This window comes from Galleria mellonella, unplaced genomic scaffold (genome assembly GCF_026898425.1).
Source record: "Galleria mellonella isolate WM207_F2 unplaced genomic scaffold, CSIRO_AGI_GalMel_v1 utg87, whole genome shotgun sequence".
Classification (NCBI taxonomy): domain Eukaryota; kingdom Metazoa; phylum Arthropoda; class Insecta; order Lepidoptera; family Pyralidae; genus Galleria; species Galleria mellonella.
The window spans coordinates 2,602,284-2,625,176 of NW_026442166.1; the positions used below are offsets into that span (position 1 = coordinate 2,602,284).

At 34.2% G+C, this 22,893-nt stretch overlaps 2 protein-coding genes across 2 annotated transcripts in view; both read left to right on the forward strand.

Annotated features, from left to right (window-relative positions):
* LOC113509447 (pikachurin-like) overlaps positions 1–13,499 on the forward strand; it is a 110,425-nt gene extending 96,926 nt beyond the window's left edge. Inside the window, exons 10-17 of the mRNA XM_052902118.1 lie at positions 2,099–2,244; positions 2,803–3,067; positions 3,786–3,880; positions 3,963–4,346; positions 5,461–5,601; positions 7,213–7,299; positions 8,423–8,526; positions 10,201–13,499. Coding sequence (XP_052758078.1) covers positions 2,099–2,244; positions 2,803–3,067; positions 3,786–3,880; positions 3,963–4,346; positions 5,461–5,601; positions 7,213–7,299; positions 8,423–8,526; positions 10,201–10,361 — 1,383 coding nt within the window. The 3' untranslated portion in view covers positions 10,362–13,499. The remainder of the gene's footprint in view (positions 1–2,098; positions 2,245–2,802; positions 3,068–3,785; positions 3,881–3,962; positions 4,347–5,460; positions 5,602–7,212; positions 7,300–8,422; positions 8,527–10,200) is intronic.
* Positions 13,500–15,407: 1,908 nt separating this feature from the next.
* The window catches only part of LOC113514100 (putative ferric-chelate reductase 1 homolog), a 45,105-nt gene continuing 37,619 nt past the window's right edge, over positions 15,408–22,893 (forward strand). Inside the window, exon 1 of the mRNA XM_052902040.1 lies at positions 15,408–15,802. The gene's annotated coding sequence lies outside the window, so the exon portion shown is untranslated. The remainder of the gene's footprint in view (positions 15,803–22,893) is intronic.

The window sequence follows — 22,893 nt, forward strand, 5'->3', positions numbered from 1 at the left end:
CCTGTGTTGTAAAAAAATCTTAGTTGTAAGAATACAGATAATAGATCTATTAAGTATCCTACTAATTTTATAAATGCAAAAGATTAGATGTTTTTTTAACTTATTGCGAGATGAATTTATACGACTAGGTCGGTAGTGACTTATATTCATTTTGTATTTCAACTGATTAACTATTGACTTAAAATTGACAATTGTTATGAAATAAATATGAACTTATACGAGTATAGTAAATGAAAAACAAAGAAAATATTTTTATGCAGCTTAGAATGGCAAACAAGCTGACGGCCCACCTGATGGAATGGACATAACTGAGTATACTGTTTCGCCCATGATACCCCCATGCGTTGCCATTCCTGAGGACTCAGGTGTAATTCCTCTATACCCTGTAAATTCACTGTCATATCCCACCCTTCAACCCGAAACACAACCATGCAAACACAACTGCTTCATGGTAGAAACACGAATGGGATAGAGGTGCCCAAGCAAACGACTTTTGTACAAAGTTTTCCTCCAATTAAATTAAATTTGTAACAATTAAATTTGTTGTCATTTATGTTCCGATTCTTGTAGTGAAAAATCGAAGGGAAGATTTAGTTTCATTTTTCATTAGTTTATAATAGAACTTAATGCGTGCAAAGCTAATAAAATAGTATAAAACTTTTTTTTATAATCTCCTAATGGCTAAAGATTTAAATACACCACGAAACGAGAGAAAATATGTACGTTTCTCCGAGTTTTAATAAACTTTGGTCTGTACTTTATACATTATTTATTTAATAATCTTTTGTAGACTGTTTACTGAAATCCTAAATCCTTTACCTTAGTAAATCTTTAGATTTACATAAAATTGTTAACTTAGCGAATACTTTTTGAAGTTTTCCTCGTTTGTAAACATAAAACGTGTCCCCTCACCACATCGTTGTTTTTTCATAAATAAACTCGGCAACTGCTAGTAAAACAAAGTAATAAGTCGACTTTCCTCATATTTTTTAAACAAGCGAAAACTTCTGTGTGGACGTTTAAAAGCTTTCACGGGAGAAAAAAAAAACAATTTGTTTAGGGAAAAAATGTTGGTGAAACCTTACTGATGTCACACGACAGCTTGCGAACTTGTGAAATAAATTGGCCATGACTTAATATCTGTCACAAATGCTCCTCTTCGTCTTTTGATGTGAAATGTTCTACGTTAGAGGGCGTAAAGCAAATGCAGGCTTTTTAATTCGCTGTTCTCTTTTGAAATTTTATGTTAATATTCTGCCCGCAGTATATATTTATATTTGACGTTTCCATAGGTATCTTCAAATTTTTGTGTACATTTTGTCGTAGTAAATCATTTAGGTTTATTTACGAATTGAGAATAAGAATTACTAAAGCGATAAATTTTTAAGATTATATACCGATAATACAAAGGAACTTATGGTAAGACTCCATCTATCCGATCCTGTCCGAGTACTGTCTTTAATCTATGGTTATATCTATCATATAGGAATTGTTCGGGTATAACGAAAGTGTATAACGAAAGCGGTCTGAGAACTCTTGGCGCTAGAAGACGTTATTCTTCTGATATTTATGGGCCAATAAGTTGAGCCAAAATACTTCAAAATCTGAAGACGAAGATCTTTAACCATTACGTGTTGCCAGTGATGACCTACGAAACAAAAACACACCTATCCTATACGGGTACTTGTATGCAAAAGCTTCGAGTTACTCAGCGCAATACGAAGAGAGCTATGCTTGGAATGAGGATATCCGTAAAAAAAGTAACCCACATAGCCCGAAGGATAAGCAAGCTGAAATGAAAATGGGCTGCTCACATAGTTCGAAGAACTGATAACTGATAGGAAAAAAGGTTCTTGAGTGGTGACCCCGTACGACCAAATGCAGTGTAGGACGACCGTCCACTAGATGGAGTGACGACCTCAAATGTATCGCAGGGAGTCAATGAATACAGGTGGTTCAGGACCGTTCCTTATGGCAATTTATGGGGAGGCATATGTTTATCAGTGGACGGATACCTGTGTTCTAGGTTGTGGGTCCAGACGTTTATTGTCTGGTCCTGTTCTTCATTCTGGTGATTGTGTGGCATTTCTTTTTTCAGATAACTCTCAAACCGAGCGACGGTGATGGTTTGGTGCTATATAATTCTGAACATGCGAGCGGGGATGGTGACTTCTTTTCTCTCCACCTCAGAGATTACTTCGTGGAGTTCGCTTTCGATCTCGGTTCAGGCATCGCGCTGGTCAGGTTAGTTTTGTTAGGCAAAATCAAAAATGGTATCGCAAGAACGCCACTCACTATACAACTGAAACATAAATACCCCAAAAACACTGACTACCACAGATAATAACTAAAGCCCTTGCCTCCGGACGACTCCTCAATAAATTAACAAATATTTACAAGCACCCACTTATGTCTAAATCATCACCACCAACACCTGAGAAATAAATCCTGAATATCACATAAAACACGCACGACTAATCAAACATCCCACACTTCCTACTCCCTTCCCATGCCCGGGCAGGAGATAGAGTATCCCAATTGCACACTCATTTTTGCCATAAAAGGGCATTCCCACTGACAAAATATCTGCCCATACACTGGCAGAGCACCAGTGATAAATAGTAGGTGAGGTGTACAGTGATAAATAGTAGGTGAGGATGAACGTAAGGCAACTGCCTTACGTTCTTTACTTACGTTCGTACGTTACGTACGGACGTAAGCCAACTGGCTCATCATAATAAATTTCACAACAATTAAATATGATGGTTTCCGTAGGGACTTCAAAGAATTAAATCTTCACAGATCTGCCTACCCTCTGAAACCAAACACCTGGCATCGTGTATCAGTAAGCCGTTCTGGCAAGCATGCATCTCTACGTGTTCGGACATCGTCACCTGTTGACGTCAGTGTGACGTCGCCACGAGAGAACGATGCAACCAGATCAGTGACGTCACGAGGAGCAGCTCGACGGCTCACTTTACGACAACCGATGCTCCTGGGAGGAGCGCCTCATCCCTTACCTCCTAGACTGGCTTTGCGAACGTCGTTTAGCGGATGTGTTGGACAAGTAAGTTGCTAAGTACTTAATAGATTTTTTATACTACTTTAGTAGCAAACAAGCATACGATCCATGTGATAGATTTTTTTTAATGGATGACAATGAAATGGTATCCTCGCCTGCGCTAACGGTATACAGTGGCGAGGCACCAGTGTGGGATGATAGGTGAGATGAAAGGGCAAGTCAATTGGCCCATCGTGATTAATACATCAGGAAGTCAACACGATGGTTTCCAAGGGGGCCACGTGAAGATTGACCTGACAAGGCATATTGCTAGCAATGGGACTGGTAGTCCGCATTATTAATAATTCCTTTCGCCCTCCACCTGATGGCAAACGCGGTTACCGTAGCCTATGAACGCCTGAAATACCAGATTTTATTCGCCAATTATGAGAAATTTGGCAACAAAAATCTGGGAGCACAACTCAGAATATCCAAACCCGAACTAATTTAGAAAAACCCAAGTCCTGATTTGGTCACACCAAGAATGGAATGCGGAATCTCATTTAAGCAAAAATGCATCAGATGGACCATGAAGGATGAGCATGAAAGTAAATAGATATAGGCAAGATAAATATCTTAAAAAGAAACGTATAAATTGTACGAAAAAGTTGTAATCGTTTTTATTGTAACAAGTGGGATGTCGGAATCAAGACTGCTACAAAATATAATAGATAGATAGGTAGCATTAAAGATTATATTATAAATATACCTACTCTTATTCCAGTTGGTGATAAACGATGAAGAGTTGGCAGTGGTAGCGTCAGCACTGGGTGGATTAAATGTGGACAATTGCGACGAACCTAACAACACAACGTGCCTGTAAGTGTTTATATGTTTTTTTTTATCAATTTAATAGTATGTAATTATACACTAAAATTAAAACTTTGTTTTAATTTTACAGCAGCAGCGATTTGTGCAGAGAAATGCTCGAACCAATACCCCAATATCCACAGAATATATCCGAGAATGATATCCACCATTCAATTGTGGCGAAAAAGGGGTTCAGACCTAAATACCACAAAGTGAAAGCAAAGAAACACAGTCAACATCTGCACACGGAGAAATATAAGAAGAAGAAGTTTTTCGCAAGTAAAAAGCACCAGTACTTACAAGATACAAAAAGTAATGACGTCATAACTGAAGGTCCTGTTTATGATGGTCAGACGTATATGCAAGTGAAGTATTTAAATTCAAATGAAATCAATTGGGGAGACACGAACACTTATCCAAGCTTCAGTGGAATTGATAGTTTTATTCATATTGACGATGAAGAGACTATGAAAAGGTGAGTACTATGTGAAATTGAAATAGATTTAAATTTCATATTATATTTACATTATATTGTTAGTAATCGGAATTCTAGTGCTAGCATTTTACCAGATGAACATGCATTTGTAGTGGAAGTAATGTAAAGCTTAATACATAAAGAGCGTAACTTAGTAGTACAGATTTTTTTAAACGGTATCTTAACTGTTTACTTGATAGGTGAAAATGGAATGGTAACGCTTGTGCCATCGGTATATGTTAATAAGGTACTAGTGAGAGATGATAGGTGGGAATAAAATCAGGTTAGTTAGGCCATTGTGGCGAATTCCACAAGAATCAACTACGACAGTTACTAGAGGAAATCCCTTGGAGATTGACCTGATAGGGTAGGTAGGTAGGAAGGGATGCTGTTAAACTCTTTTTTAATAATCTCTTCCCCTCAGTAATTCTACCTGTGCAGTAGTATGTGATGCTAGTATACACTGCCGGGGCATCAGTAAGAAATGATAGGTGAGAAAGAAGTCATTGGTCTAACGTAATTTTTTTTTTTTGATAGATGAAAATGTAATGGTAACCCCGACTGAGCTAACGGTATATGCTGGCGGGGCACCAGTGAGGGATGATACGTGAGAATGAAAAGGCTCATCGCGATGAATACACCTGGAATTCAACACGATTGTTGACATGGTTTCCTGGGGGGATTACGGGGAGGTCGACCTGATAGGGTATATTGCAAGTAATGGGACTGGGGGGACAGGGATTATTAGTAATGGGGTCTAACTGACCCATTACTAGTATATCCGGTCGACCTCTACACGGTTACCCTGGAAACCAACGTGGTTGATTCCGGCGGAATTCGTCGCGAAGGACTGACTGAACTATTTTCATCGTCACCTATCATCCCTCACTGGTGCTCTTCTAGCGTAAACCGATAGCGCAGGCGGGGTAACCATTCCATTATCACCTATTAAAAAAAAGTATTGTAACTGGTTATCCGCATCACTAACAAACCCTTCCTCCGAGAGGGTTCTCGGGGGAAGGGTTTTGTTAGTAGTATATTTAAACTACTAAGAATAGCATTGTTAACTGCCATAAACGTGGTTTGTCGTTGGGTGCGCGGGCGCGGGTCGCAGGCTGCTGAGCTACTCGCTGGACATCAACATCCGGTTCCGGTCGGAGCGCGCGCGCGGGCTGCTGGTGTGGTCGGGCCGCGCGCGCGCGCCGCCCGCCGACTTCCTCTCGCTCGCCGTCGAGGACTCCGTGCTCGTCTTCAGGTCAGCTCGCTTCACTCTCCACTCACTTTCAACTGTGTCATGCAAAATGGTGGAAAATCCACACCTGTGACGTCCCGTGAGCGGACTTTACACACACTAGGTATTTTTAGCGTATAGGTTTAAAAAAAACTGATGTTCCCGAAATCTAATTGGAATTGTACAAAATTCAAATTAGGTTTATATTTCAACTAGATTTCTTTATGTAACTTCTTACACTACACTTGACTTTGAATTGCATTGCAACTGTTCTATGAAAAATAAAATGGGGTCACCTAACTTACCTTTTATTTTTCAATTATTAAAAAACTGAGACCTTGCTGGATGTAAAATTATATGTTTCTTGTACAATATTATATACTTGATAAAATAAAAATAAAAAGGCTTATGTTCCAATAATTTTGTTTTATACAGCACTCGTTTAAAAACATGGACCAAAAAAGTCCCTCTTCAATTGACGCTTAAGTGGGCCTCCTATTTCATTATTTTACGTACATTCTTGGCGGTAGGGACAAGAGGTGGTTTGTTTACAATAATTTAAGCTTATCGCCAAGCTAGTTTAAACAAAACAGTATATATGACATTATTATCTATATGTCGGCTAAGCGGACGCGACACAGATTCGCATTTTCTGTCGCGTCCGCTGAGCGGACGGTTGAGAGGTTGCAGCAGCACCCATGCTGCATTACAGCGACTTATTGGCAAAACAAGCTAATGGGACATGGTAATCTATATACATGAACAGTACCTATTGATATCAAAGATTACTGCAATTACCCTGATACCTTTTACGTTTCCCATTCCAAAGTACTTACTAAAAAGTTTTTTATCGCAACTCAGATTTTCAAAAATAGCTACAACTAAAAGTAAAAATAAAAACAGGCCAAAGATTGACCATTATAAATTGTTTCCTGTTAATAAATACCTTATTTCACTAATATAATTGTACTAGTAACTAAACAATGTTAATTAATTTTTTAAAATATCTTAAGAAATGGCATAAATTAGGTCACTCCTTCCTTTCTCATGGCTGTCGTAAAAGGCGACTAAGAGAGAGCAAAGGATGGGCAACAGCGTTCCTTTTAAAATATGTCTTAAGCCTAACTGAGGTTGCTAATCCGCCTGCCATGCATGGAAACTACTGGCAAACCCCCCCCAAGGGGGAGGCTTATGTTCAGCAGTGGACAGTTAAAGGCTGATAGGATAATATGACGATGATCTTAAAAAGATAATCGAAGAGGTCTTTAAAGTACCAATAGATACCATAAAAACAATTTTAAGAAATTTTGTCTGTCTATCTATATGTTTGTTTCGATATCACGCAAAAAATACTGCACAAAATCGGATGCAGTTGTCACAATTGTATTTATGAAGGTTTAACTCAAAATCTGGTGCAAGTTTTATCCGATATACAATCTAGAAATAGCCCCTTTTATTAAGTTCTCCGTTTCTGTAATCCACGCGTGTGAAGTATGGGATAAAAAGCTAGTGAATGTAAGATATGAAATTAAAAATGGCAATCATGACAGTAATGGCGTTCATACGATCTGAAATAACCACGAAAAAACGTTGAATAATTCTTAAGTACTAATATCAAATCTTTATAATTTTCAGATATGATTTGGGCAGCGGTGAGGTGGTGATCATAGCAAACCATACAAAAGTTGATGACGGCTTGTGGCATAGGGCGAGAGCGACCAGGTAAATTTCAAAACTATTAGCTTCCTCCCGCTTTTTTTATGCAACTTAGAATGGCAAACAAGCTGACGGCCCACCTGATGGAAAGTGGTCATCGTCGCCTACAAACATGAGCAGTACTGTGGACATTACCGAGTATACTGTTTCGCCCATGATACCCCCCATGTGTTGCCATTCCTGAGGACTCAGGTGTTATTCCTCTGTACCCCGTCAATTCACTACCATATCCCACACTTCAAATTGAAACACAGCCATGCAAACACAACTGCTTGACGGTAGAAACACGAATGGGACAGAGGTGACCAAGCAACGACTTTTATACAGTCTCCCTCTGGTCATATTGTCTGCCTAAATAAAGAAAGCAATAGGCGAAATATGGGCGAATCCAAGTTAAAATACACGATGTTGCATGCACAATGAGTGTTCAAATTTACATCAGGCATACAGGTATAGAATTTGTATTAAGTTGTACAATTACATACATAAGTTGAAATTTTAGCTAGTATGACTACCCTGTGGTCCCGGCATAGAATGGGCCACAATTACATATATAAGTTGAAATTCTAGCTAGTATGACTACCCTGTGGTCCCGGCATAGAATGGGCCACAATTACATACATAAGTTGAAATTCTAGCTAGTATGACTACCCTGTGGTCCCGGCATAGAATGGGCCACAATTACATACATAAGTTAAAAATTCTAGCTAGTATGACTACCCTGTGGTCCCGGCATAGAATGGGCCACAATTACATACATAAGTTGAAATTCTAGCTAGTATGACTACCCTGTGGTCCCGGCATAGAATGGGCCACAATTACATACATAAGTTGAAATTCTAGCTAGTATGACCACCGTGTGGTCCCGGCATAGAATGAGCCACCCTTCCATTCTCGTGAGTGTCGTAAGAGGCGATTAAGGAAACTTAAAAGTTGAGGGATAGGCAGCAGTGCCCCTCTTAAAACGTCACAAAAGGCTTACTAATGTTGCCAACTCGCCTGCCAAGCCTGGCAACTATTCGCAAAACTTTTCTTCACGGGGGAGGTCTATGTTCAGCAGTGGATTGTTAATATCTTATATATTAAAAATAATATAATAATATTTAATAAAATATAAAAATCTTTACAGAAATAGACAAGCTGGTGTTCTAGAAGTAGATGGCTTGGGTTCTGTAGGGAAGGTGTCGCCCGGGAAACTGAAACAGTTAAACACTGAAAATGGACTCTATATAGGTAAGTAAAAGGTTGCTTTTATATATTAGAACAGAAACAAAGATTGAGAACCAAAAAAATTACTAGAAAATACCTAACACATATATAAAATGTGATAGATTAATCTCGATTTGTTAATTTTCATCTTTGGATCAATCATTCTTATTTATTTTATTTATTTATTAATTTAACGCAAACAAACAGCTAAAATAATACATAATTATATATTTAAATAGTAATTTAGTAGCCACTAGAATTTGCACAAAATAAAATACAAGTAAACGAAACACAAAATTAGACAATACATTCTTAAAAATATAGATTAATTGTAAATTAATGCATTATTAGGTAACGACCTAACAATGACCAAAGAATGACGTCTTAAACCCATGACGTCACCAAATTAATTCAGACGTATGTTTATGTATGTTATATTTTATTTTACATTATTGCCTTCTAATTTTTTTTTATACCACTGAGGTGGCAAACAAGCATACGACCCACCTGATGGTAAGCGGTCTAATTTGTCTTCTAATTTGTTTATTAATATAAAATCAAATAAACATTAAACGTTAATCTATTAAAGAAAATTTGAATTAAATTAAAAGAGATCGTAATAAAAACATAAAATGTATTATAAAATGACAAAAACTATATGTTGACCATGTTTGGTAGAGCTTCAAATAGAAATTATAACGATATAAAGTCTAATTTCGTTATTTCCTTTGGAATAGAGTGTAAGTGATGTAGTAATATAGGTAAAAACAAGGCACTTTTTCATATTAAAAAATAATTCTGACAGGAGTTAAAGATGAAGTTGTTAGGAATGTGTAAATAAATGAATACACTATTGTTATTATATAATCGGTGATATTTGTATAATAATCTGTATTCTATCTGGTTTATCAAAGCCTAATTAAAAAAAAAAAGTTATTGTTTCTCTCTCTCTCTCTGTCTCTCTCTCTCTGGTTTTATAAAATAAGAATAATATTATAAATCTACTGCACAAAACTCGAGAAGTACAAATTTTTTTTTATACAACTTAGAATGGCAAACAAGCTGACGGCCCACCTGATGGAAAGTGGTAACCGTCGCCTATAGACACGAGCAGTACCATGGACATGACAGAGTATACTGTTTCGCCCATGATACCCCCCACGCGTTGCCACTCCTAAGGACTCAGGTGTTATTCCTCTGTACCCAGTAAATTCAGGCCATATCCCACCCTTCAAACCGAAACACAGCCATGCAAATACAACTGCTTCACGGTTAAAACAAATTCTTTTAATAACAATAAACTACTATACTACAAAATGCCAACTAATCGTAAACTAGTATAAAAAAAAAAAAAACTAAGTTTTGTCCAATATGTGAAAATGTAGTGGTGTACATTTGCGCTATCGGTATTCACAGGAGAGACATTAGTGGGTACAATAGGTGAGAATGAACGTAGATTAGTGAGCCGATCGTGATGACCAAGAGGGACCGTGTAGAAGTCGATCTGATAGGCTATATTGCTTGCAATAGTGCTATTAAGAAACAACAACTTCTCTTCCTACTACTATTATTGCTCAATATTCTTAGCTGGAATTAATTATCGAATTCCTGAATCGATATTGATGATTCTTTTTAATCTAAAGTTTTAAATTTTATATTATTATTGAAACATAATTAATGATTTTTTTTTTATTTCAGGTGGCTTACCATCAATAGAAATTAACACCATGGGCAAATACAAAACCGGCTTAGTGGGTTGCGTCTCACAAATATCACTAAGTGGGGACTTCGATATACCACTGACGTTATCAAAATTACCACATACAATCACAAACAACGTTGGCAGATGCACCCCATAAAAATAGCCAATTCATTTAAATGAATCAATAGGTTCATTTAAGTGAATCCACTTTTGTTATGAGCGCAGAGTCCTGGTTCATTTATTTCCATTCTAAATGAACTTACATGAATCCATGAGTTTTCGGTTCATATATTTTCATTATAAATGAACCAGACAATTATGTGCGTATAATATAATGTTAGATGTGTTTTGATAAGTTCATTTATTTATCAAGCAATTAATTGTTTAAACTTTGGTTCTTTTTTAAATGAATGACCAATTATTTTTTAAAATAACTCCGTAACTACATATCAAAGTAAAACTTATCGGAGGCAATAAACTACAATACGATCAAATTGATGTCAGGTAATATCTTTACATGAGTTTACACAACGTAATAAAATAATTAAATAATATACTCTTAGTCAATTTAGAAATAAGTAAACTGATGAGTCTTTTGAACTATAGTTTGTTTCATATACTGATTTCTGATAAAACAATTATTAATTTTAAACTTATTCACATACTTTCATCTTTTGATTTCCATGGACGATGGAGTAACTTTTCAAAGTGCTTTACTATCTAGTAGATATGAAAAAAAAAAACTATTTGTAATGTTAAAATAAATGAAATTCTAGTCGTACGAGTGGTTTGCACGCATTTCGGTTCATTAATTTTCATTTTATACGAAATAGCGTATCACAAACTTGTTACAATGTGAGTGTATTTTATAAATAGTTCAATAAGTATACATACATAGCGTTTGTATATCGGAATTTTCATATGGACGTGGTTTTAGAACATTGTAAGTAGATATAACGATCTGTTTATTTTTACTTATTTTATTTGATAAACAAACCTTGTGAGTTTTTTTAAATGAAAATACTATCTATAATAGTATACAACGATGATTAGTGTTTTCATAAAAAAAAAATACTTATCCTAACAATTTGTTTAATTTATTAACCATTCCAGTACACCGAAATTGTTTATCAAATAAAACAATAAAAAATAAATAAATAGATTATACCATAGTGTTTGATAATTGAGCTTTTTATATTAAGTGTTAATCGTAACCTAGCTTTAGTTTGGCAATTCATTTGGTTCGCTTTATTAAATGACAAAACATGTTTTAGCACCGCTTTAGTAATATAATCATAGAGTATATTTATCAGGTAGTGTAATTTTAAATGCGCTTTGTATGTATAAATTTAATAAATATTATAGGTTCTGGGACAATTAATACAATCCTCTGAAGTAAATTCAAGGGCATAAAATATAAAAGTATAAGTATGTACACGATATGTGAAAAATAATTAGACAAATATATAAATTTATTTAGAGAACTCGTAAGATACTTTGTAGGAATGGATGATCTTCAAAAAGGGTGTATTAAGGTTTTTTCAGGGCCGGCAACGCGCACGTGACACCTCTAGTGTTGCAGACGTCCATAGGCTATAATGACCGTTTACCTTCAGACGGGCTGTATGCTTGTTTGCCATTTTTGTGGTATAAAAAAAGAATGGTTTTATAAATGTCTGTTTGATTAAGACTATAGTTTCTGTCTAGGTACTTTAATGAAATATGGACGTAAAGTATAAGTATGTATGTAGATAATATGGTATATTTCTGTTTTATCTAACTCCGAAAAGGAGAAGACTCGTAAATTCGCAAAGTATAAGAAATCAACATTGCATTATGACAAATTTGCGAAAATGGTTGACTTTATAAATATTACAGTCAGTCACTTATTAGAATTAAGTAGCATAATGTTGTTATGATTAAATGTCAGCGACTGAATGTACTCAGAGGATTGTAAGTTCCCTAGAAGCCTAAAATTGTGAATTGGTTATTTAATGAATACGACTTTCCAAAAATATTTTGCTTTATAAATTTTTTAATGAAATCGTTGCACATCAAACAAAGCGCAGCTCAGATTTTAAATGTCAAAACGTTTTCGATTTAGCATTAATATAATATCGAAAATATATTACCATATCTATAAATAAGATACAATGTGACTCTTAATGAAGGAATCGCTACAAATTTTATAGTCGTTCCCTCGCACAATCTACGTGTGTTTTTAACACGTCTGATTCACTGATAAAGATGATACTGCCGAAAATTATCCTTTAATAATACACCTCGCCAAATGGACTAACTAAAATAAAACTTTGAGGAATCTGTGAGTGTAGTGTCTGCGCTGCGCAACGCCAGGTGTGAATTGGCCCTAAAAATGTTCATTAAATAATCAAAGAGCAACATGTATTTCCATAAAATTTATGAACCCATCGCTGGGATTTCATTTACACCAATAATTTTTGTCAATTACGTATTTCACAGGGTGTGAATACTTTTATAGAATGCATATCTTTATTGTGGTCTGACTCGATGTTCAGTTGTCGGTATTTTCATTTAACCGACTTTAAGAAAGGGAGATTTCAACTTAATGATTTTTGTATGTCTATCTATATTAAATGACATTTTCATTTACTGTGAATATTTTTTTGATTAATTACCATATCAAAAAAATTCCGAAATAGTCCCATATTTTACATAGTTTCTTAAAATTTTAATCGGTATTTTGTTTAAAATATGTATTATTTTTTAGTTTATATTATTGTCTGGTTTTATGGATAGAGATGTGCATCAAAGAATCATTCAATATTCTGAACGAATGAAAATATATGGTTTTCATTCTTTCAGAATTCATTCATTCATTCTTTATGCTTCTAGAACTAAATATACCGACTGAATACACATTGATTTTATTGGATTGTACCTATTATACGTACGCTTACTTATCTTGAGGTACAAAAAAAAAATACAAAAAAGTAATTTAACATACAATAAAAAATGCATAATTTTATTAATGATGTACCTAACTTAAATAATATTTCATTATTTATCGATGAATCTTCCGCAGAAGCAAGACAAAAAGCTACGTTAATTATTTTGTTGTTTCACAAAAAAAAACTGAACTATTACATTTGTTTATTGTAAATGATACATTCTAATCTTGTTTTCGAGTAAACGTAGACCTACTTGTGACATATTGATAGCTTGACTAGTGTTAGTTTTGTATGTGAAACCTGTCCGATGTATAATATGCCGTTATTTGTACAAAATTATATCAATAAAATATGATTAAAATGTATATAGATGTTGTTTAATTTATCTCAAGTGGAATATCCGCTGCGCACGTGTTAATGAGGTGTTTATGATTAATCGGTTTTATCTTTATAATTCATTTCGAAGTTTGTTTAATATATACTTACAACATATGCATATGTGTGCGTGCACACATATATGCATATGTTGTGCACACATGTGCACAACATGTGTATGTTGCGCACATACGTGCGTGCGTTGTGTCTGCGTTTGCGTTTGCGTGTGCGTGTGCGTGTGCGTGTGTGCGTGTGTGCGTGTGTGCGTGTGTGCGTGTGTGCTTGTGTTTGTGTGTGTGTGCGCGCGTAAATATGTATATGTGTGTGTTCATATGCCGACTTCAATTGTACCAAAATCAATTGTTTTGATTTCAAAACTAAACTAAAAAAAGTTTTTTGAATAATATCGTGTGATATCTATACTTATAATAAATCTGTAGAGAGGTCAATTCTGTACATGAAATATATTTCCAAAATAACTATCAGGGGGTGATTAGTGATCGATACTGATGCCAGAAATACAATCAGTAAAATTTTTGTCTGTCTGTCTGTATATTCGTTATAGAAACAAAAATTACTCGACGGATTTTAACGAAACTTGGTACAATTATTCTTCATACTCCTGGGCAGGTTATAGTATACTTTTCATCACGCTTTGATGAATAGGAGCAGAGCAGTGAAGGGAAATGTTGGGAAAACAGGAGAAGTTACTCCATTTTTAAGCTTCCGTCGCATCACCATTAGGGCTGCACGCCTTAATGGTCAATAACTACAAGAAACTTCGCGATACTATATGTCAAACTATTATCGTTATGTATATATATATATTGTAAAAAATACAACTGAATCGAGAACATCCGTCGTTTTGAAGTCGTTTGAAACTAAACTATGCATTCGAGTAAAAGCGAACGACGTAGCGTAATTATGAAATGACAATAATAATTAAATAACATTGTTAATTAATTTATATTGATTAATTAGGTATTGGCCATGAACAATATATTTAGCATTGTGACACGTAATCCAATTTTTAAAATGGGATTTAATTTTTTTTTTTTATATTAGCTCATTACTCCGTTAGTTATAAACTAATATGGAAAATTCTCTTTTTATCTGAAAGGGCACATTTACAGATTAGTCCCGTAGAAATTTTATCAAAATCGGTTTAGTAATTTTTAAATCAAAGTAACTGATTTCACCGTATTTGAAGTAGGTTTTTTTAGAACATAATCTTATCTTAAATAACTTCAAAAATATTTATCTTAAAATTATAAAAAAAATATATTTGAAATACTCATAATAAGGCCTTTTATTTAATACATCACACGATATAGTATGGAAAACTTTTTTAAATTTTTTTAATTTATTTCCTGTACATTTAAAAGTGCAGTTTTTATATACCTTGTTTAAAATCCATATATTACTTTAGTACTATTACTTATATAGTGCTTATACTATGAATACTAAACAATGAAAATACTTAAATGCTTTTTTTTATTGTAAATACTTTATTAGACAAATTAATAATCTTTTTTAATTATAACCCCTTATAGAAAACATCCAGATTAATACAAACATATCTATTTATGTATATAAATATATGTATTATGCAAAAATAAAGAAAAATATATTTCCTTACTTTTTTATTAACTCAAAAAAAAAAGGTAATGAAATATAGACGCTATTAAAAGTATAGGTCTGTACATATAATAATCAGAGAACACGGAAAACCCGTGTCTGATAATTAAAATGTGAACGAAACGGGGTTTGATTACAAATACGTATTCAAGTTCTCTCTTCCTACTATACGGACGTAAAAACCCATTATTGTGGTTCAACATACTTTATGACTCAACAATTGTGTATCATTCACTCACAGCTACAATTTCGTTCATTCAAAATGCAAACAATCATTCTGTTAGTCGGCGTGAAGTGCTCGTGTCTATTAGACGTTTTATTTCGTCCTCAATAAAGTTTGTTTGAAATTTGTTTTTTTTGTTATTTAAAGTACTGGATAGTGTATTTAAAAAAAGAACAATAATAATAAACAACTTTTGAGTGGTTAATTAATAAAAATTGTTGAAGAATAAGTATTAAATTTTGTGAATAAACGAGATTACAACATTTTTAGGCCGGGCTCAGGAATTTTGTACCGCGTAAACATTGTGAAATCTCTAGTGCTTTTTTTTTTGTGATTAATAATTTATTATACTAATTAAGTGTTCAAAAAATTTTTGACGGATTGTGAACGCACAAGTGTACAGCCAGACAACCTTGCATGACCGGTTTTTTCGTAAGTATCGAAAGTAAAAGTTTGAATTACCTATTGAACGTGAATTGAATTCAAGTAAGAGAAATACAGTTAAGTAAGCTTGCAAACACTAAGAATGATTCTTATACAGTGTTTACTATTATGTTTAATGTATATTAAGTAGTTTTAGTTTTTACTAAATAGAAAATAAAGATAAATACTTGTGCCTTTAAGTTCTTACGAATGCGAGTGTAGGATGTTTGTTGGTAAGACTCGGTTGTGTTGCATCTTATGCAACGGTAATACCAAAGTGGGTATTTTAATATTTTATACATTTATTTTTATTTAAAAACAAAATATAAATTTTTATGTTATACTATTTTGGATAATAGATAATATGTAGAAAAGTGTTATTTTTTTAATGGGTGATAATGGGGGGGAGAGGAAGGGGTTGTTAACAATGAAGTTTGTCAGCCCCATTGCTAGCAATATGTCCTATTAGGTCGACCTCCACGTGGTTCCCCCTGGAAACTATCGTGAACAATTCTTATTGAATTCGTCACGATGGGCTAACTGACTTGCTTCACCTCACCTATCATCCTACACTGGTGCCCCGCCGGTGTATACCGATAGCGTGGGTAGGGTTACCATTCCATTATTACTCATTAAAAAAAAAATGGGTGATAATGGCATGGTAGCCCCGCTAGTGGCGATGAAAGCAGGTCAGTTAACCCATCGTGATGAATTCCACTAGAGTTAACCACGATCGTTTCCAGGGAATCCACATGGAAGTCGAACTGATAGGGTGTATTGCTAGCAATGGGTCAGTTAGACCCCATTACTAACAATCCCTTTCTCCCCTGTAGGAGAGTGTAGTGCCTAAATACTTATCGAGACAGAAGTCTTACAGGTCACGAATTCGAATCCAGTAGAAACTAAGTAAACGTTAATTAATACTGATCATTCGACAAATTTTTTGCTGTTAGATTTTTAATAAACTAAATTGATTTAAGATTCGATTGTAGGCTTGCCATCTTCTGGCCATCACAATGAGTTCAAACGCCTTGAGATTGCTAGAAATAGGTTTGCTTATAATCACTTTTCTCCTACCAAATTTGTTTTAACAGCTTTTTTTTTACAACTTAGAATGGCAAACAAGCTGACGGCCCACCTGACGGAAAGCGGAAACCGTCGCCCATAGACTTGAGCAGTACCATGAACATAACAGAGTATACTGTTTCGCATGATACCCCCCCATGCGTTGCCATTCCTGAGGACTCAGATGTTATTCCTCTGTACACTGTAAATTCACGCCATATCCCACCCTTCAAACCGAAACACAGCTATGCAAACACAACTGCTTCACGATTGAAACACGTACCTACAAGTACCCAAGCAAACGACTTTTGTACAAAGTCCCTCTGGTAAATCATCGTTTGGTAATCAGGTATTTACTCACTAGCGTACACTTAAAGCACAAGCGGAGTTACAATTTTAATTTAATTTTTAACTTGTATGTATGTATGATACATCCTCATCGTCATATCAGCCGTTATCTGTCCACTCCTGAACTCTAGGCCTCCCCTCTAAACTGCCAAAAGGTATGATTCTGAGCTACCTGCATCCACTGACTCCCTGCAATGCATTTTAGATCATCACTCTATCTAGTGGGTTTTTTTAAAAATTGGATGAAAATGGAGTGGTAACCCCGCCTGCGCTAATGGGATACGCTGACGGAGCACCAGTGAAGGGTGATCGATGAGGATGAAAACTGGCCAGTTAGCCCATCATTATGAATTCATCAGGAATTAATCATGATAGTTTCCAGGGGGAACTGCGAGGAGGTCGACCTGGTTGGGTATATTGCTAGCAATGGGATTCTTCGTCTCCATTACTAACAATCCCTTCCCCCTATCTAGTGGGGTATTCTACATAAGTAGATCTAATGTAAAATAACATTAAAAGCTAATTATTTTCTCTCTAACTGCATTGGTTTGGCTGGAAGAGATTTCTTTTAGAGATAAGCCCACCTTTGCTAACAAGTTGTTAAAGTAAACACTGTATCTTTTATAATTTATTTATATATATATATATATATATATATATATATATATATATATATATATATATATATATATATATATATATATATATGTATATAAAGTCTACGAAACATAATCTACGTGCCCGATTAACCCTTAGTCACTCGAAGACTGTTCTCCGAATAGTAGGAAATGAGAACACCTCCAAAAATCTTGACTGACAATACGTACCGGATCAGACTTAAAAATAAAACATAATTAAAAAGAAGAGGAGAAAATAAAATACAAAATTATTCAGCAATAATACAGTCTATGTCTTCGTCCATTGAGTATATAACATAGAGTATACCTAATTGTATAACAAATTTCATAATATTTGGTTGAGCATTTAAGGTGCCAAGAGGTAACAAACCAACAAACATACATAAACGACGATAATTATAACACAAAAAAAAAAAATATTAATCGACGAAATAACTTTTTTTTTAATCACTGTGTATATTTATGAAATTGCCGGGTGTGTTCCAGCATAGAATTGGCCACCTCTTCCTTTCCCGTAGGTGTCGTAAGAGGCGACTAAGGGAGGGCGAAGGATAGGCAGCAGCGTCCCTCTTAAAACATCTTTCAAAGCCTAACTGCGGTTGTCAACCCGTTTGCCAAGCGTGACAACTATTGGCAAAGTTCTCTGTTATGGGGAAGGCTTATGTCCAGCAGTGGACAGTAAACGACTGAAATAATGATACAGGAAAAATTCATTAAAATCCGTTGCGTAGTTTAAAGTCTGGTAGAAACTTGCACGTTTAAAGCAAAATGGGTATCTATTATTATTACCAGTGACTCAGAACTCCAATTCACACATCGTTAGGTTCGTTTTACTATTTTGTGATAACGTTCTGTTACTTAAAGTGCTAATTCTAGTAGCCGTCATAAAAAATGTTTCAGTGTCAACACGTTTGTGCCCGCATTGTTCTCCATCTATGTCATTGACACATGTCGAATTTGACCAGTTTGCGTGACAGACGCGACCTTGTACCCGGTATCGAATGTTTTTGTCGCCACTAAGGTGTATTATGTCAGACATAGTTTTTTTTTTGTAATGGTTGAAAATGGAATGGTAAGCCTGCGCTATCGGTATTGTCTAGCGGAGCACCAGTGAGGGATGATAGATGAGGATGAAGCAGATCAGTTGGCCCATCGTGATGAATTCATCATAAGTCCCATTCGTGTTTCAATCGTGAAGCAGTTGTGTTTGCATGGCAGTGTTTCGGTTTGAAAGTTGGGATATGGAGTGAATTTACAGGGTACAGAGGAATAACATCTGAGTCCTCAGGAATGGCAACGCATGGGGGGTACCATGGGCGAAACAGTATACTCTGTTATCTCCATGGTACTGCTCATGTTTATAGGCGACGGTTACCACTTTCCATCAGGTGGGTCGTCAGCTCGTTTGCCATTCTAAGTTGTATAAAAAAAAAGTTAACTGCGGTGGATTCCAGGGGGAACCGCGTGGAGGTCAACCTGTTGGGTTAAATTGCTAGTAATGGACACGTTAAATCTCCTTACTTATATTAAATAAACAAGAAATATTTCAAATAACTCTAGATGAATTGAAAACAAATGGCACATCTGTAGAAGTTATATGCCTTAGTGAAACTTTTCTAAAGTCCAATGATGAAAAAAACTTACACTCAGGGTTATTGTTTAGCAGATTTTTATTCCAGACCAAATCAACGACGAGGTGGTGTATGCATACTATGTAAAGACCATTACAGTTTTAACAAAATATCCATGCTTTCTGAATATGCTATACTTTTGAGTGTTGTGGTATTAGTATTCCACAAATGAAGTTCTTTATTATATGTATATACAGAATTCCTAAATCTGACCCGCAGTTATTTTTGAATAAACTCGAAACTTTATTAGACAAACTACGATACAAAAAAAATTATAAAATTATAATAGCAGGAGACTTTAATATAAACATTTTAAAAGATAGCAATATTCAGACTGATTATATAAGAATAATCCAAAATTATGGATTTACAATACATATCAATGAACCAACAAGACAACATGCTTGTCTCGATCAAATCATTAGTAATGTTTTCAATGTTATAGGACATACACACAAGGTAGGATTATCAGATCATGAGACATGCCAAACGATCCATGTTCCAATTCTAAAAGAACAAAAGCCGAAGAAGATGTGGTTTAAATTTAAGCGTGACCATAACGAAGACAATATGAATAAATTTGTGCAATGTTTGAGTGGTTTCTCTTGGATGGAGGTTTTTGAAGCAACTAAATTAAATGACGCATTTAATTTTTTTTGAAAATCTTATTCTTTTTTATAAATTATGCTTTCCTATGTGTAAAATAAAAATAACAAGCAAATCTAAGAATTCTGAATGGATTACGAAGGGATTAAGAAAATCATTTCACAAAAAGAAAATTGCGGTTCAAATATTACAAGAAGAAAAATCAAGAAAGTAGGACCCAGTATCGTAAATATGCTGAATCTTTAAAGCAATGTATATATGTAGCACAAAAACTAAATAATAAAACATATCTAACTAAAGCAAAGAATATAAATAAGGCCACTTGGAACCTTATAAACAAACAAGATCAACTTTATAGGCGAGATAAATATATACATCGACTATATCATGACAATAAGATTATAACCAATTGTAATGACATATGTAACATTTTTAATGACTTTTATATAAATATAGTAAAAAAAAAAATTCATAATGACAAAATAAAACCGACTAAACTTACTCAAATAAATTATCAGAAAAACAGTATGTTTCTATCACCAACAACATGCGATGAAATATATAAAATCATCATATCTTTAAATAATACAGAATCCGTTGGATATGATGAGTTTCCAACAAAGTTATTAAAAACCTGTGCACATATAATATCTCCAATTTTAAGTTATTTAATAAACTTATCTTTCATAGAAGGGACATTTCCAGATTTACTTAAAATTTCAGTAATAAAACCAATTTATAAGAAATATGACAAACAGTTAGTAGATAATTACAGACCTATTTCCTTGATACCAATAATAGCAAAGGTGTTTGAAAAGGCAATATATACAAGAATCGTTGCTTTTCTAGACAAATTCAAAATTTTAAAAGATGACCAACATGGTTTTCGTAAAGGAAAATCTACTTCTTTAGCTGCATTTAAGCTTATAAAGACAATAACTGAAAATATTGACAAGAACATTGACACAGTTGCAGTTTTCTTTGATATGAGCAAAGCATTTGATTGTGTATCCCATGACACAAAAAATGTGAAAAATATGGTCTACGAGGACTTGTATTACAATGGCTAACTAGTTACCTAGAAAATCGCCGTCAATATGTCGAAATTAGTGGAATTAATGATCATGCTGAAGAAATACATTATAAATCCAAAACCTCTGTTAATGATGTGGGAGTTCCCCAAGGAACAATTTTAGGACCCCTGTTATTTATAATATATATAAATGACCTACCAAATGTAACTAAACACCAATGCACCTTATTTGCGGACGATTTTTCAGTAGTAATATCACAAACTCCACAAACAGATTTCAATACTGATATCTGTGATACTATTGCTAATGTTGTGGAATGGCTCGACGCAAATTGCTTAGAAATTAATATTGAAAAAACGAAATATATGAGATTTTATAATAAAAGACCAAAAAGTGATCAATTAATAATTACAATTCGTGAAAAATTAATAAATGAAATAAAAGAAATTTCATTTCTTGGTATTACTATTGATAACCAATGCTCGTGGAAAAACCACGTAATAAAAATATGTAATAAATTAAACAGATTTGTCTATGCTCTCTGGAAATTAACCAAATTAGTAGATCAAAAAGCAGCAGTCATGGCATATCATGGACATGTGGCATCAAACCTTAAGTATGGTATTCTATTATGGGGAAATTCGGTAAATAGTTTATAACTCAGAAACAATGTATCCGTGCCAATTATGACACACAACTCACGGTTCCATCAATATACATATTGGAGTGTTGCCTCTTTGTGAAAAAACATATCTTATTTTGTAAAAAAAGATGACTACTATAAATTTACTATTAGACATAATGCTACCAAACATAAAAACACGTCTATATCATAGTAACAGTTACTCATTGTTGGAATTTACAATAAATTACCAAATTCACTTACTGATCTGTGTTTAAAAAGGTTTAAAGTCATTTTATGTAAATGGTTAATAACAAAATGTTTTTATACATGAAAGATTATTTTGTAAAATGGACGACATTATATAATTGAATCTAGAATGTAGAATATTGTATGCAACACATATAAGACGGACGCACCCACTAACCTACTGAAAAATAATGACATGCATGTATAATTTTACAAAAAAAACTTATGTGAAAATGTCTAATTAATAGTTGATTATTTATACATATAAAATGTTGCATGCCAAGATGATAATGTCATGATTACAAAAAAGTATAATGTTATTAAAATAACAAATTAAGTTATTTAATTAATTTCATTTCATTTCATTTCATTTCATTACTAACAATCCCTTTCTCTCGTCAGATTTAGTTCAATATCTTCAGTATCTTATAAATTAATAGAGACTAGCTTAGTCTTAAAAGGAGGAGGGAGGAGGGGAGTTAAATTGTCAGTAAAGGGTATCCTACCTTCTATTATTAAATTTGAAATTCACGAGTATCATGACACGGGATTTTTATCTATTAAGAAGATAGTACTCAGGTCCTACTTAGGGTTAAGGAAAAGAGACAGATTATAAAAACTAACTAAATTTGCAAGTCAGAAGGGAGAAAATATTGGGATAATAGATACGACACGACGCACATATGAACACCGTAATAAAAGGTAAGATAGAAAGAAGGAGGGGAAGGGGACACCAAGGCATAGTTACATCGGGTAGATCAAAGAAAAAAATGGTGTCGTGTCGTATCAAGAGGTGAAGAGACTCGCTGAAAATCGTAGTAAGTGGCAAGTGCTCCACCGACAAGAGCACAGCTCTTAAATAGGAATTAATGAATGAAGAAGACCTTAGAAAAGATTGTTTTTGAAA